At 40.9% G+C, this 15,144-nt stretch overlaps 1 protein-coding gene across 1 annotated transcript in view; it reads left to right on the forward strand.

Annotated features, from left to right (window-relative positions):
* The window catches only part of si:dkeyp-14d3.1 (transmembrane protein 132C), a 164,261-nt gene that overhangs the window by 140,019 nt on the left and 9,098 nt on the right, over window positions 1-15,144 (forward strand). Inside the window, exons 5-7 of the mRNA XM_005729627.1 lie at window positions 438-581; window positions 8,425-8,633; window positions 15,130-15,144. Coding sequence (XP_005729684.1) covers window positions 438-581; window positions 8,425-8,633; window positions 15,130-15,144 — 368 coding nt within the window. The remainder of the gene's footprint in view (window positions 1-437; window positions 582-8,424; window positions 8,634-15,129) is intronic.

Here is a 15,144-nt window from a genome sequence, read left to right on the forward strand (position 1 = left end):
GTGTGTGTGTGTGTGTGTGTGTGTGTGTGTCTGTAATGAAAGGTTAAGATTTCTGTTCAGAGTAATGAAGCTGTGCCAGTGGACTTAAAGGACCGGGGCTGTCTGATCACTGATGTCATTTACTGGAACGATCTCTACTGCAGTCCAGGGGCAAATTGGAGCATTTGGTTCTTCTGTTTCTTTCACAGAGCCTAGTTAAGTGTGATTGGGCAGCAAGTGCCAATTTATACATAATGGAACTGACTAGTGTTGGCAGGTTAAGTTTGACTTTTATGAAAAACATTGTAGGTAAGGTATGGGAAAGATAAAGGATAAGATAAGATATCCATCAGTTATTAGTCTGAAGGTTTATCCACAAATGATTAACTTTCATTTCTAAGCTGTTACTTTCTAACTGTTTCTTTGCTTTGATCTCTGTCTTCTTTTTATACCTTCAGGACTCTGAGATTCTGAACACCGCTGTATTGACTGGAAAGACGGTGGCTGTTCCTGTAAAGGTGGTGACTGTTGGAACTGACGCCTCTGTTACTGACGTCTCTGAAGCGGCGACATGTCGCTCAACAGACGAAGACGTGGTCAAGGTCAGTAAGATCAACTTCTGAAAAGAGGGGGGGGAAAAGACTCCCGCAATCTCTGCTCTCGCATAAACACCATGCCATCGCAGGCTTCAGATTAGTTTCTGTTGGTGTTTTTCAAAGAGTGACATTTTATTTATTTATTTTTACATGAGCTGCTACAGCTCAGTGCAGTACCAAGGTGATGCCCTGTGCAAATATGACTTCAGATATATAGACAGGCGCAGTACTAGTATGTAAAGGGTTTGCATTCTTAAGTAATGTTGTGTATGTGTCTACTCTTCGGTTTTAGTTCAGTTTGGTTTTATTTAGTTTCCAGAGTGGGTTTTATTGATTCAGTTTGATTTTTATTGTTTGAAAAAGTGTAGTTTTCTTTAGTTTTCATTATTTTCTGTGTTAATTTTACTATTTTAATTATTATTGTATGAAAGGCATATGTCAAGATTTAGGAAACTCTATACAGGTATAACAATAAAAACACAGAACTTGTTGAAAGCAGTTGACTCCCGGTCTTGTAGACATCCATCAAAGTCTCATTAGGCAATTTGGGCATATTTTATTTTATTTTATTTTTGATAGGTTTTCAACTTAACAACATCATTTTTTTGTGGTTCTTTACTTTTAAGACTAGTTTTTATTTTTATATTAGTTAACAAGATTTTGGTTTTCAAATTTTATTTTATTTTAGTTATCTATAATATAACCTTTATGTGTGGATATACCTGCAAAATATGTTTAAATGCTTAATAGTAAATCTGTTAAATGTGAACAACATGTAATCTAAAATGTCTGTAGTCCATTTAAGTTAATCAAATGCAATTTGCAATGGAAACTCAAATTGCCATTATAATTAACCCACATATGAGCCCATGTAATTATATTAAAGATTAGGTAGGTAGTGCATTTTTTATAGAAAGTGTTGAAATGATGTTTAGTACATTTAGCACACATGCACCCTGAAGAAAATGAAAACAAACACTGGAAAACAACATGAAAGAGCATGTTTGATATGCAGTGACAACTGACAACTTTTTCTTTATACGGTCCCTTTTAAACCTGCAGCATGAAACCAAAAAACAAAAAAGTGTAAAAGTGGCTTTGCTATGCAAACAAAGGAAGTCACACTGAGACGGGATCCAAGAGACTCAATGCAAACCCAAAGAAGAAACAGTCACATCAGTCAGCACCCCCACGGCTCATTTGGATGAGTGTGCAGGCCCGTGGACAGAAGGTTTGGCCCTTCCTGCAGTGTCTTGGTTAGATTCTGCCTGAGGCTCTTTGCTGCATGTCATCTCTCCTTTAATTGTCCCACTATTTTTTCTGCCTCTACTGGCTCTATCCAAAAAGCCCCACAATGAAAATGCCTTTGGTCTGTTTCCATTTCCAAATGGCTGTGATGTCAAAAATTAAAAGCTATAGTAGACGAGAACATTTACCATAATTGATCACCTTAAATTGTCTTAAGTGTGTTCTGGAGGACGATTAAGTGAAGAAGGATGCTTCTACTTTAAAAACAAAAAGCCCCACCTGCAGCATACTTACTGTTGCTCACTCAGGAGGGTTTTTTTAATAATCATAGCCTGTGATCGTATACATAAAGGTGACAGATTGTGACCTGGACGATTAGGATTAAATAAACACAGAGTGACTTTAACATAGAACAGTGAATCACATCACATGAAATGGTGCTTCCACTTACTTCAGCCTCCTAAATTACAGTAAATTATAAAGAAATACCAGGTTACATGATTTTTCTTTAAAGCTCTTTGGGAATTTGTGCAGTTTACACAAATTTGTTCTGTGTAGGAAGAAATAAGGCTATGTCTGTGCTTATTCTGGGTTATCATGTTGACAGCTACGTGTAAGGCTCATGCAAAGCTCACCATATGAGCTGCATTTACTGTGTGTGAATCTATGGAAATGTTTTTTCAAGCTCTTCTATTGGCTGTGTTGTCAGATTGAGGCAATTTTGATATCTCATTTGTGTCATTGTCCTCTTTTTTTTTCACTTAGCTTGCCTACATCACCTTATACATGTTCACACAATCCAAAATAAGTGTTACCTCTGGCTCAGGTCCAGCACTCTTTCAAAGAAAGCCACGTTTCTTTTAGAAGGCATATTTTTGTTTTCCAGGTGCCTCCTTAGCACAGTCCAACCAAAGCCATAGGAGTGATAGCTTTTGCTGTAATGTTGATTAACAAGTTATTCTTTCTTCAGGTTGCCTCCACTGGCTGTGGTTACCCATGGTTTGCTTCATAAATCCATATCCATGTAACAGATTTAATTTTTCTCCTCCTGGGCAACTTTGACAAAAGCCTTTTAAGTGTATAGAACTTGCCTCTGTGTGAAGAAAGTACTGATACTGCAAAATAACAATTCATTCATAACATTTGCAGCATTAATAACTTGGAGCTCTGTCTTCACGCTCAGCATTAAACAATTTCTTGTTTCAGAACTGAACTGTGAATTCTAGTCAGAAAAGATGTGCGGTATTTCAGCAGCTCACACAAATAAAAGAATCATTGAAATAACAACAACAACACACACATTCATGAAATTGCAGGGATAATCTTCCATCTTCACATTAGCCATGAAGGTCGTGTTATGAGCGAGCTCCTGCAACTCCTGCTATCGTCGCGCAGCATAATCATTAGAAACCTTGCTATGTGCAAACCTTTTCCTTGCACTGAAGTGAGCGCTGAATCTTATGCAGAGATGTCTGAGCAGCTTAATTGCTTCTGTCAAACCGGCTCTGTGTACAAGCCAGAGACAGACTCATCCTACCTTCATACTCCCTACTCCCATCGCTCATATCTGCCTTGGATTGTGACTGTCTGGTGAGTAGTTAATTTCCTGGGCTAGATCCAGAGACAGCCTTAATGTCCTCTGTAAGTATTCTCCCGTTAGCTGCCTAATGCGCCTGATTAATGTGGCGGTGGATCCTCCTGGACGTTTACGATACTTTGTAAAGAAGAATGACGGAGAGCGTGTAACTCGCAGAGGCAGTTCCACCCTCGGCGTGGCGCGACACATACCCAGTGGTGAGGGTGGAGGAGGGGTTAAAGGGCCTGCTGATTAAGTGGCAGTGTCCCCTTATGTCGCAATATTGATTTAAGTCTATTCTGGCCAATCAGAGCGCACAGCAGGGCGGTATAAGCACACCTGTGTAATTGGTCGGGACAGCACGATGTCAGCTGCCATGTTTTCCGTAATTGTTTCTCCCTAGATTAGTGGGGTGTTGATCAAATTCCTAGCAGGCAGTTACAGTAATTTCCTTGTCATCAAGAATACCGTAGCAGAGCTGTACGTTAATAAATACCAGATGTTTACAATTTTTTTATTAATTTAAATTTTGTAGGCTTTTTTTTGTAGTTTTTTCATTTAGCTACTAGATATGGTGAGTGAGCCCTGCACGTTTTTCGGTCAGGCATCGCATAGCCTGCAATTCGCTGCTCATGCAGCTAAGTTGCTTCACACCAACTAAGTAGAGTCAGAGATGAAGAGACTGTCAAAGCACTTCAGTCTCAGCAGACTGAGTGTGGTGAGAGAAAAAGAGGCTAACAATGAGAGCTGATAAAGAGCAGGGACTCCTCTGACATCTTTATCTGTTCAAACACACTCCCGCATCGGGAGCGCTGAGTCCTATCTGCTCCATGACTGACTGTAACCAGGGGAAGGACACCGCGCTCGTACAGACGTTTAAAAGCTTCTTTAAGCCGTCGGTCTGTGTTTCATTGCATTGTATTACAAGGTACCACTTTGTACGTTCTCCGTATTTGGCGTAATAACACAGAGGAAATATCCACTCATCCTTCATGTGTCCACTTGAAAATGCAAGGCCTGTGCAGTTCTTAACAGAAGTTCTCTGATGGTTAGATGTAGCCTTGAAGGATGCCCTACAGCGTGCTTTTCATCTTTCTCACAGGGGCTTTCAGAACTTTTTGGTCTCTGGTCATAGAGTCCACTGCTGTTGATAGCTCGCTGCTGTGCAGGAGACTTTTTAAAAGTTTAAGAATGGCTGGTGTAATAACAAATGTTATAAATAGGAGGTAGCAATTCAAGTTTGTACAAAGAAAAAAACAAATAATTATACCATGAGTAATTTTAAGTAGTGTGCAATCAGTTCAGTTACAATCAGAAACTGTTCACAATGTTTGTGGATCTGCACCAAAAATGTTAAAATTACTATTGTTTATCACTTGTCCCTCCTTTTCTGTAAAATACCTATAAATGTGCATTACTTAAAGTTACTTACAGTATAATTATTTCTTCTTCTGTATTTTACTCAAGTGTATCTATTAGTAGATGTTTGTAAGTAAGTGTAACTACATTGTAATGCCAGATAAATTACACTGAAATTCCTTTTAATTCTAGCAGAATTACACCCTTAGTGACAGGCCGTATTCATACATGCCAACCCTCCCGATTTTTCCGGGAGAATCCTGAATTTCAGTGCCCCTCCCGAAAATCTCCCGGAGCCACCATTCTCCTGAATTTCTCCCGATTTTCCACCCGGACAACAAAATTGAAAAACCATATCGCAGAATTCATAGTGCGGCCCAGCCAATTCCAGTTTCCAACAATGACGGCAGCTACTTAGTTTAATATTACTCTTATTTCTCTTTCTGGGTCGCAAAATAAACTTTTAACATATTTTCAGGCTAGAATGTAGCTGTGTAAACTTCAAATATCTGAGCTGGCGAGAACACCAAACACCCGACACATCGTTTTCAAACCCCCGCAGTCTTTCGCTACTCAGGTTAAACATGATATATAAGTCACTTTGATAACTTAAAAATGTTATTGTTTGGCTTTTTCAGTGTTTTATTTGTTTGTGAGTAAAATGGTTTGGCTGAGATTAAAGTTATTAGATTAGGTTAATTTTAACTTTATTAATCCCTCGGGTGGGTTCCTCCGGGGTTTTCACACAGCTGAATAAAAGTCAAACAGAAAACTGATTAAACAGAAGTGTGAGACGGTCAAGAATTTACGCCAGCGCCCGGTTATATTTTAGATAGCAAGGAGCAGACGGCAGAGTTTCACTCCACCGAGAGAGCTCGTGACGTACTACCCGGCTTTCTTTAGACCGCGAAGGCCGGGTCCTCAGGTGGAAGCAGCCTCTGAATTTGGACACCCAGCCGTTTCCGGCTAGCCAATAATAACAGTGACATTTAACTTATTTTATCCAATAAATAAACACTGTAAAATTTATTTATCAACCCCCCAACAGCCCTTTTGAATGTTTCCCTAATTCTGAGGTCTCAAGGTTGGCAAGTATGGCTGTATTCTAAAGTGCTACTGAAGTTCCCAATGATTTGGCTAGTTAGATTCCATCCATCCATTCGCTTCCGCTTATCCTTTTCAGGGTCGCGGGGGGCGCTGGAGCCTATCCCAGCTGTCATAGGGCGAGAGGCAGGGTACACCCTGGACAGGTCGCCAGTCTGTCGCAGGGCTAACACACAGGGACAGACAACCATTCACACTCACATTCACTCGCACATTCACACTTAGTGGCAATTTGGATTATCCAATTAACCTATCCCCACAAGCTGCATGTCTTTGGACGATGGGAGGAAGCCAGAGTACCCGGAGAGAACCCACGCAAACACGGGGAGAACATGCAAACTTCACACAGAAAGACCCCGGCCTGATGGTGGAATTGAACTCAGGACCTTCTTGCTGTGCGGCAACAGTGCTAACCACCGTGCCACCGTGAGTTAGATTCCATTCCTGCGTAAATTAGAGTAAAATTCAAGCATAACATAAAGCCTGATTCTTCCAACCAGTGAATTCCATAGTACGTGCTTCAGAAACACTTAAAATAAGATAAAAACTTTTTAATTTAGCTGATGTTGGCTGATGTTGTCCCCTTCAAGATCCTCTCCTTTTGCAGTTCTGGACTCTTTCCAGTGCTGTTACTCTTACAAATGTGTGAGTTTGTGATGCATGCTGAATTTCATGCACTGTATCCAAAAAGTGATTTTGAGGTGTAGGACAAAGAGAGGTGCTAAGTGACAGTTGTGTTCATACAGCCAAAATATTTTGTACACAATGCCCTGCTCCACAGTTCAGGCCATTTGTTCTGAATATTCATAAATATAAAAACAATCGTAAGTGCTTATGATGCTCACCGCATGTGCCGCCTCTTGGCTTGGTCACTGCGAGGTCTTCCACTAAAGACTGCTGTTGTAGACCCGGCTCACCTCTGGTCCCTGATATGAAGGTTTGGTCAGTTTGACTCTGAAGTTTTCTGCACAAATGTACAAGCAGTCAGAGGGATAAGCGGTTTACCAGTGGAGAAGGAGACAACCTTACAGAGAAAAGCAGCTTAATTCAGATCAGATCAGATATGGGGCAACTTTGTGAAAAAGTATAAACTTGTATCATAATCACTACCATGTCGTCTGGTTGACAAAAAGAAAGAAAGAATCACCTCTCTCCACTGCCGACCTGCTGTCAAACTCGGGAAGGCAAAGAGAAAAGAAACAAATGTGCACATGTGGACTACAGATATGTCCAAAATAGTTTTATACAAAAACTGAATAAGAAAACAAAGTACCGAAATAGTGTTGAAGGTATGTATTTTATTGCACAAAAACACTACTATGCATTTCATTTCAAAGCAGATTTTGCATGTACATGTTATTGCATCAAATTGTTCTTTCACTTCTTTCCCGACTTTGAAGCTGCGTGTTTATATCCATATGTCAAGATGAATGGGAGCAAAAGAAATCAGCTGGAAGGTCTCTCATGATGCTGTTTTGATGTTCTGTTGTTTTGATCAAGCGTACACCAAGTGGGGCTATTCTTGCAATCCACATACCAGATCTTGAGGAATGCCACTAGTTCAGCCTGCAAGCTCAGTGGTGCAGACAGAGAAAAAGAAATAAACAAAATTTTAAAAATCGATGCGGCAACTCTCCAAATATCTGCTTTTATTTATACAAAACAGCCACATTTACTTTCCACGGTCCCGCACAAACTCCACAGCTAGCTTCATGCTGAAGGTGAAGTGAACAGAACACATTCTGTCACACACAATTTTTTTTTCCTCCTTTGGTCTCAGAGGATATCCTGCCACAGCTTCATGATAAATGGTTGTTTATGGTTTTATCTCACTGTAGAGAAATAACTTGGAAGAAGAAAAAGCAAGGAAAAAAAAAGATTTTTTTCCCAGACCGTCGAATTCCATCTGGTACCAGCCATGGCAGTCTGTTCCAAGATGAGATTAATATGTAAAATTGAGAAAACGCCCAGAGGAATAAAAAATGTGTTCCTACATTCAAGATATACTAAATAATTACCTATTAAGTGCTTAGACTTAAAGAGGTAATTGTGTGTGTCTGTAAATCCTCATAATCAATAATCAAGGAATAACCTTCTGACGGTTACATGTTTCTAAAGCACAAAACTGGCTCACTAATTCTTTCTATGACATAATTTACAAAACCACTAGCTTCAACTTTGGTCATTTTTATCAGCTTTCATCTTACTAGTGTCCATCTGCTGGTTCCTCTTTCAACTGCAGGCTGAACAACAATAAAACAGCAGACCATGCTGTGCTTTCCCTCAGGTTCAAAGATGTCCTTGCTGTCCTCCCCCCTCTTCTCCTGAGAGTCGAGCAGATCGAGGACCTTTCATCTTGTTCAAAGTAGTTACAGGAATGCTATATCAGAGGAGTGCTCAGAAGTGTAAAGCCTTATAATCAACTCGCAGGGCCGGGGCCAACATGGTACTCTGTACAGTATATTGCACTGTGTAATTTGCTGTGTAGTCATCTAGCGCAGCCGTCAGAAGAGCTCAACTTAAATGCTGTCTTTTTTAATCCTCCCCCCTCCTCACATGCAGGTGTCTGACAGGTGTGACTACGTTTTTGTGAACGGCAAGGAGATGAAGGGCAAGGTGAAGATGATGGTGAACTTCACCCACGGATACCTAAGTGCTCAGCTGGAGCTCAACGTGTGGATCCCCCGTCTCCCCCTCCAGATTGAGGTGTCAGACACGGAGCTGAGCCAGATCAAAGGGTGGAGGGTGCCAATAATGGCCACCAATCAGAGGTACTGCAGCGCGTGCATCTGTTGCTAAAGGGGCTTTGCGACTGTGTGTTCTGCTCTCTTATTTTTTCAGGGAGACATTTGTTTTACTAATTGGATGGAATAAAACGTGATCTTTATAATTAACGTTTAGTCGTTTTCTCACTTTCGTGTCAGCTCCTGCGCAGCCATTTCCAGGCGTAATTTACAGTTATCCAAGAAAGAACACCAAGGTTACATCACAAACTTTAGTACAAGTTGTTAAGTTTAATAAAAATAAATTGGTAATTTGTTGACTTTTGCAGCCCCAGTTTCAAGAAAGTACAAGTTCAAGAATAGCCTTTCTCCTCGGTGATGTATTTGATTTCAGTAATGGCAAAGATAAGGTAATGATGTGACATGTGACGAACACCACTCCACCTGTCTCTTCCTGACTTCAGTCTTACTGACAGGTCTTGGCTGATAACAAAATGGCTGACCTGTGCATTACAGCTTGTCATTACGCCTTGCTTAGGGTGGCCTGCCATTGCGCCTTGTGCCTGTCAGTTGGAAAGAACATTATTAGAGCTGTCTGGAGGTCAGACTTCTCCCCTGGGGCCTCATCACTACACAGCACCTCTGCTAACGCTGCTGCGCAGTGTTACCCTGCAACTGTTGAAATCCATCAATTGATGGAGCAGTTATCAGCCACCTACGGTAATTACTTCAGGAAAAGCGTTGAAGTTAGACTTTAAGTCATCCCACGCACCAGTGTGGCTACTCTAATTATCCCTGCTCCCCTCTTATTTTGAGTGACAGCATTCAACTAATACTGTGGCTTGTCCAGGTTGTTGCTTTTCCAGCTGTGTGCTGCTATGCCTTTATCAGCAGAGACAGCCAAGCCATGTTGTCACTGTTGACGCCAGCACCGGAGCTTTGTTTTTCCCCATCTTCGGCACGTCTTTGTTTATCGGGGGATAACAGGCGTGACCTTGCAAAGAAGCACTATACCTGTTGATGAGAATAAGCTTTGGTCCACGGTCCGTAAGCACACGGAGAAGTAAGCCAGCGAGCAACAATAGCAAGCGGCACGCCATTCCTCTATCGGGAAAGCTGGCAAGTTGTGGCCACACTGGGAGGAGAGAGACAGAAATATAAAAAATAAAATAAAGACACATTAGGCCTGTTAGTGGGAGAACTGCAAATGTACTCCTCACACAGTTTTGACTGACACTGCCTGTATGGCTCACCTCTTCCCTCCCTAAGCCCTGTCAAAGCACAGACAAGATAAGCCTTTGCAGACAGCAAACCTAAGTGTAGGCGTAGCACTCGAGCATCCACCATCCTTTACCGCTTCTCTCAGGATATGTATGTTGAGATTTTACTTGTTTAATCAAGGTGATCATTTAATATTCAAAAAGAAAAGAAAAAGCGACCCTCAGTTATCCTATAGAGTGCATACCGAGTGTTTTTTTGCTGCTGTAAAACAAATAGCTGTACTGACATGCCTGCAGCATTCAAATGCAAAAAATATCCACCAGTGTTCTTTCATATAGAAACAACATTCCTGCTATAACGACCTTCATCGTGTCACTGTAGTAGTTGAATGCCAACACAAACGCAGCACATGATCCACAGGCACAACAAAAATAAGCATGGCACACGCATTAATATGCAGCACCTCCTCTGAAGTCAGAGCTGGGCTTGAAAGCGAACGGAGCAGAAAGAAAAATTGCTTTGTGAAGCGGGTTGTTCTCAGCACTGAGTGTGATTTGTTTATTAGATTAACCTTAGATTAGATTTTGAGATGGTTGCACAAGTATTGGCATATAAGATTTATGCCGAGGCTAAAATGGTCAGACTTCACCATCAGCTTGTTTACTCCTGAATGTGTTACACCTAACTAATAATCACATTTATTAGGTGTAACAATTACATGCCGGTTCAGTCTATGTCAGCGCATGCTCTCGAACATCAGAGCTATTTGTCAATTCATTGGCTGTGAATTTCAAGCGTTTACACTCAAAATGATTCAAAAAACGCAGTTATTGATGAGAAACTTTCAATTACTGCATTGGAAAAATAATATGGCGATTGTTACTATGGGCCTGGACTTGAACAGGTAATAAAGGCAGGGATGAGGAGTCAGGCTTGTAGTATTTCAAGTTTCATTTCTACCTCTTTGTCTCTTTAAGCTGGTTTCCATCTTTGCTTTGTGTGTGGAACAGTAGCCTAAGGTTTATATAGTCAACTGGCAATTATGTGACGGTGCATTTCAGGTCATTTCTGAAGTAACGTAAGAGTATTGTTACGAGTAGTGTAACCTCACAATGTACAAGGGACCAGTTCAGTATGTCTCTAGATGCTGAATGACTCTGAGTGTATCTCACGCTCCACTTTTCTCTCACTCTGAACACGCTAAAACTGTTCTCCACTTGAAGCAGCAACTCATACTCAATCTGGAGCAAGCAAACCATATCTTTCGGGGACAGAACTGTGACCTCTGACTTGTAAACTCATACCTGTCAGTTTGCACTTAACTGAGCACTGAGACACCAATGGTTGGTGCTGCAGTAGGCATCCAAAACCAGGTGTGCCAGGTCTACCCAGAATCCTCCCCGACCACCTGGGGGGGCGATCGTTTGAGTGCTGAGCTACTCTGCTCACCCAGGAGTCTTAAGACTCATGCAAAGCTGACGACATGATTACAAAATCGATCCCCTAATTAGACTTAGCTGGTGCCAAGTGTAATTAAGCTTAAAAGTGTTATTCATAATGCAAAACCAGTGATTAGCACAGACATTTAATAGCAAAACTGTCACGGGTTGCTCTGAGGATCCACTCGCAGGACTCTGGAGTTGTGTTTTAACAGAGACGGTTTATTCACAAAATCTTCACCAAGTGTATTTACAGACAGTACGAGGACAGTGCTATACACAAGATGTGAGAGGCAGGGTTCCAGGGCTCCAGGGAAAACAAGGGAATCACACACGCGCTCACGCCAGCCTCTCTCCGCTAGTGACCAGTCACCTCTTACACACTCCACACGGGGAAACACGGGGACGGGTCCGGGGAATCTAGAACAGAGAGACAAATGTTAACTTTCTGAGACGGAAGAGTGGGAAACTAGGGCTCGACGTGTACTGACTAGAGTCTTCACAACAATCCAGCGTTGAACAGCTGATCTCCTCCTTCTGATATACCAGCTGGTCTGATGAGGCCCAGGTGTGCATGATCCGGGAGGGCGTGGACCGAGGGCGTGAACCCGCCATGAGTTCCGCCCCGGCAAAACAGGGGAGGGGGAGAGAGATGCTGATCAGTGCCTTGCCGATCCCGCAGGCCGTGACAAAAACACTACTCAGATTCAGATCATGCCCCTCTAGTTTCCAATGCCATGTGCTAACGCCAGGCTAAACAGTGTTTCCAAAAAGCCTCTACCTCTCACCTTGGGTCAACACACCTGAATCACATGATTATTTTGTACCAGGCCTCTGGAGAACTGCAGGAGCTAATTTAGCCATTTAAATCAGCTGTGTTGGTTCAAGGACACATCTAGAACCTGCAGGGACACCGGCCCTCGAGGCCTGGAGTTGCCCAACCCTGCTCTACCACAACCTTAGTTTTAAGGTGGGGCGTAGTGTTCCTGAACCAGACAATCTTTTTTTTTCTGTCTTTCTTTTTTTTAAGTCTAGCCCATCACCTGAAACTAGTTTACCTTAGGATCAGCTGTCACTGTGCGAATGGCAGGGTGTATCCTGGACAGGTCACCAGACTTTCAGCAGTGTTGGAGGAGACATTATTCAAATTAAAAAAAAAGCCAAATCAAGTGAATTATTTATATAGCGCATTTTCAAAACAGCTAACAGTCACCCAAAGTGCTTTTTAGGCACTTATTTTGCAATCTCCAAGAACCCGTTAACAAAGCCTGGAATTCACATAAAAGACAAATATAACAACTAACTTCAAAAAATAGTAAAGACATGTAGTAATGTATTACATTTCGTTTTAAAGCTCCTTGCATTACTTTTATATTACTCCATAACAAGGTCTGAAATCACTGTCACATCATTAGCAGCTGATAATACAGACCTTGAGCTTATGTCCCACACGCTGACATTTAATGAGGACACATAAGAAATCTTTGTTTTTGTGTTTGCACCCTGAGACAACTGTTTTTGTGATATGGCGCTATATAAAATTAAATTAAATTAAATTGAAGTTTTGATAAGAACACAAACCTAACAACACAAAGAAATGTTTAAAATCAACCCAAATAGACTTTAAAGAGATCTCCACTGCGATTCTGCTGTAGGAACATGTACTGGTAGAAATGGAGGCTCATTACGGCCTTTGTTACCCGCTGAAGCGCAGGCCCCGGCTGCTGGGCTGGGCTCTGCATACACTCACCCTGGGTTCTTCGCTCGCTTTGTTGTAAACATGCTGTCTGTGCAGATGCTCGCAAAGCATCCATGTTGTGTGAGCAGTATAATGCAGTTGTTTCAGGACATACCTGACATGACAGTGAGATAACCATAACTTTAATGTGATTCTTCAAGTTAATAGAACAGAATAGAATAGAATAGAATAAACCTTTATTATCCCAGGGATGAGAAATTTTGGTGTTACAGAGCTCTTACAGCAAGGGAAAATAAAATATAAAAGGAAGATACAAGGTGGTCCCATAAACATAAGCAACCGAAGTTTGTATATACAGGTAACAATGCACAGAATATGTATAGAAAAATTGAAGAATTGTACGGAGATATGTATAAAATGCAGTAAACCTTTACAATACTGTGTTAATTAAAAATGCAATGTGATTATGTGTTACCTTGTAGCACTTGTATACACAATACTTACCTACACAGGGCACATCATGAAAAAAAATTGTATTTGAAAACCAAAATGCAGTGAAATTGCAAATGTACTTTTCATAACTGTATGCTGTGACTTAACTGGACAAATTGTTTCTTTTCAGTGTTACAATATTGACTCCACAGTAATAAAGGCGGTCTTTCACTTGCGAATATGAAATCAGTCCCTCCAGCAAAGCTTTTAAGCCCTTATCTTCAAATCTCTCTCTACCCTTGGCTTTCCTCTGGAGAATGCAGCTGACATCTTTATTCCCACAGCTTCGCATGCAGTCCGATTTCTCAGGGGATTCAGACAGAAAGAGACAAGCAGAGCGGATAATCGCAAGAAAAAGAGTTTAAGAGATTAATTTCGTTTTTTTTTCTCCCCTTCATCATGATTGCAACCTTTACTAGAGTTTATGTGTGTGAGAGAGAGAAATAGCGACACAGGAACAAATGAAGATGATTAGATGAAAAGGAAGGCGCATGTCTGTACAGTAAGATATATGATTAGTAGTTGTGTTGACAAAGTGCTTTTTTTTTCCTTTGGAAGAATCCCAACCGTGCCCCAGTGTAAGCCTGAAGAGCTGTAACAGCATTTATTTCCCCAGAATAACCATTCAAACAATGCTTTGTCAACATTCAAGGCTGATTGTTTTCTTCAAAGGTGTTTGTTAATGCGAAAATGTAAAAAAAAAATACAGTTATAAGTAAACTAATGATATTGCGGCTGTATTGTAACCATTTAAACCTAGTTTGTCACACTCAAAGCAATTTTCCTAGTGAGAGATAGTTGTGCCTCTGTTGGCTGATTTGTTACCGAAAGTAATAAAATTAGATTTTCTTGCAACAGAGCGATCTGGGAGGCTATTAAGTAAAGCCGTAAGGAGGTGTATGCACATTTACAATCCAGGCCGGGTGCTCCAAAATAGTAAAGGAGAGACATTTAGACAGAGAAATGATGGCCATTCGCTGGATTGATCCCCCTCTTACTGGTTTAATCAACAACATTGCATCATAGCTTGAGTTTTGTCGGGTGAACATCCCGGTATGAGTTACACCCGTCTGTGTGTTTGTTGTTTACTCCAATTTAAAATGCTACTCAAAATACCACAAACCATACATCAGTACAAAATGAGTGTTTAAAATTCTGCCTTTTCTAGATTGTTGATACCGATAAACACAAAGTACGCAGCAGCGTTTTGTTTTTTAACATCATTATGCATGCTACAGTTGTTATGCATGCTCATTGTGTGTTATCTTGATTAAAACATTACACAGTACAGTAAATCAAAGTTATATGACATATAACTCTGATTTACTGTACTGTGTAATGTTTTAATCAAGATAACACACAATGAGCATGCATAACAACTGTAGCATGCATATGCATAGCTCATATAATGTTAAGCACCAGATACAAAAGTAACAAATTAGCAACACATGTTGCTAAATGCACTTGTCAGTGCATTTTGGATGTAGGCAAAGTTCTGCAAGAAATCCTGTTTCAGCCTCAATTGTACCAAATTTCATGGCAGCTTATCCAATATTTTTTTCTTTTAGTCTGTAAAACAGCCAACACTGCTGTCTCTAAAGGCATGCCACTCTCACTGCTAAGAAAAGAAATTCTTTCCACTTTGCACATCAGACTGTTTTATTTTTTATTTTCTTTCTTTCTTTTTAAACAGGTCGACACGGGACAG

The sequence above is a fragment of the Pundamilia nyererei genome, unplaced genomic scaffold (assembly GCF_000239375.1).
Source record: "Pundamilia nyererei isolate P.nyererei 1_Seehausen unplaced genomic scaffold, PunNye1.0 scaffold00033, whole genome shotgun sequence".
In the NCBI taxonomy this organism is placed as follows: Eukaryota; Metazoa; Chordata; class Actinopteri; order Cichliformes; family Cichlidae; genus Pundamilia; species Pundamilia nyererei.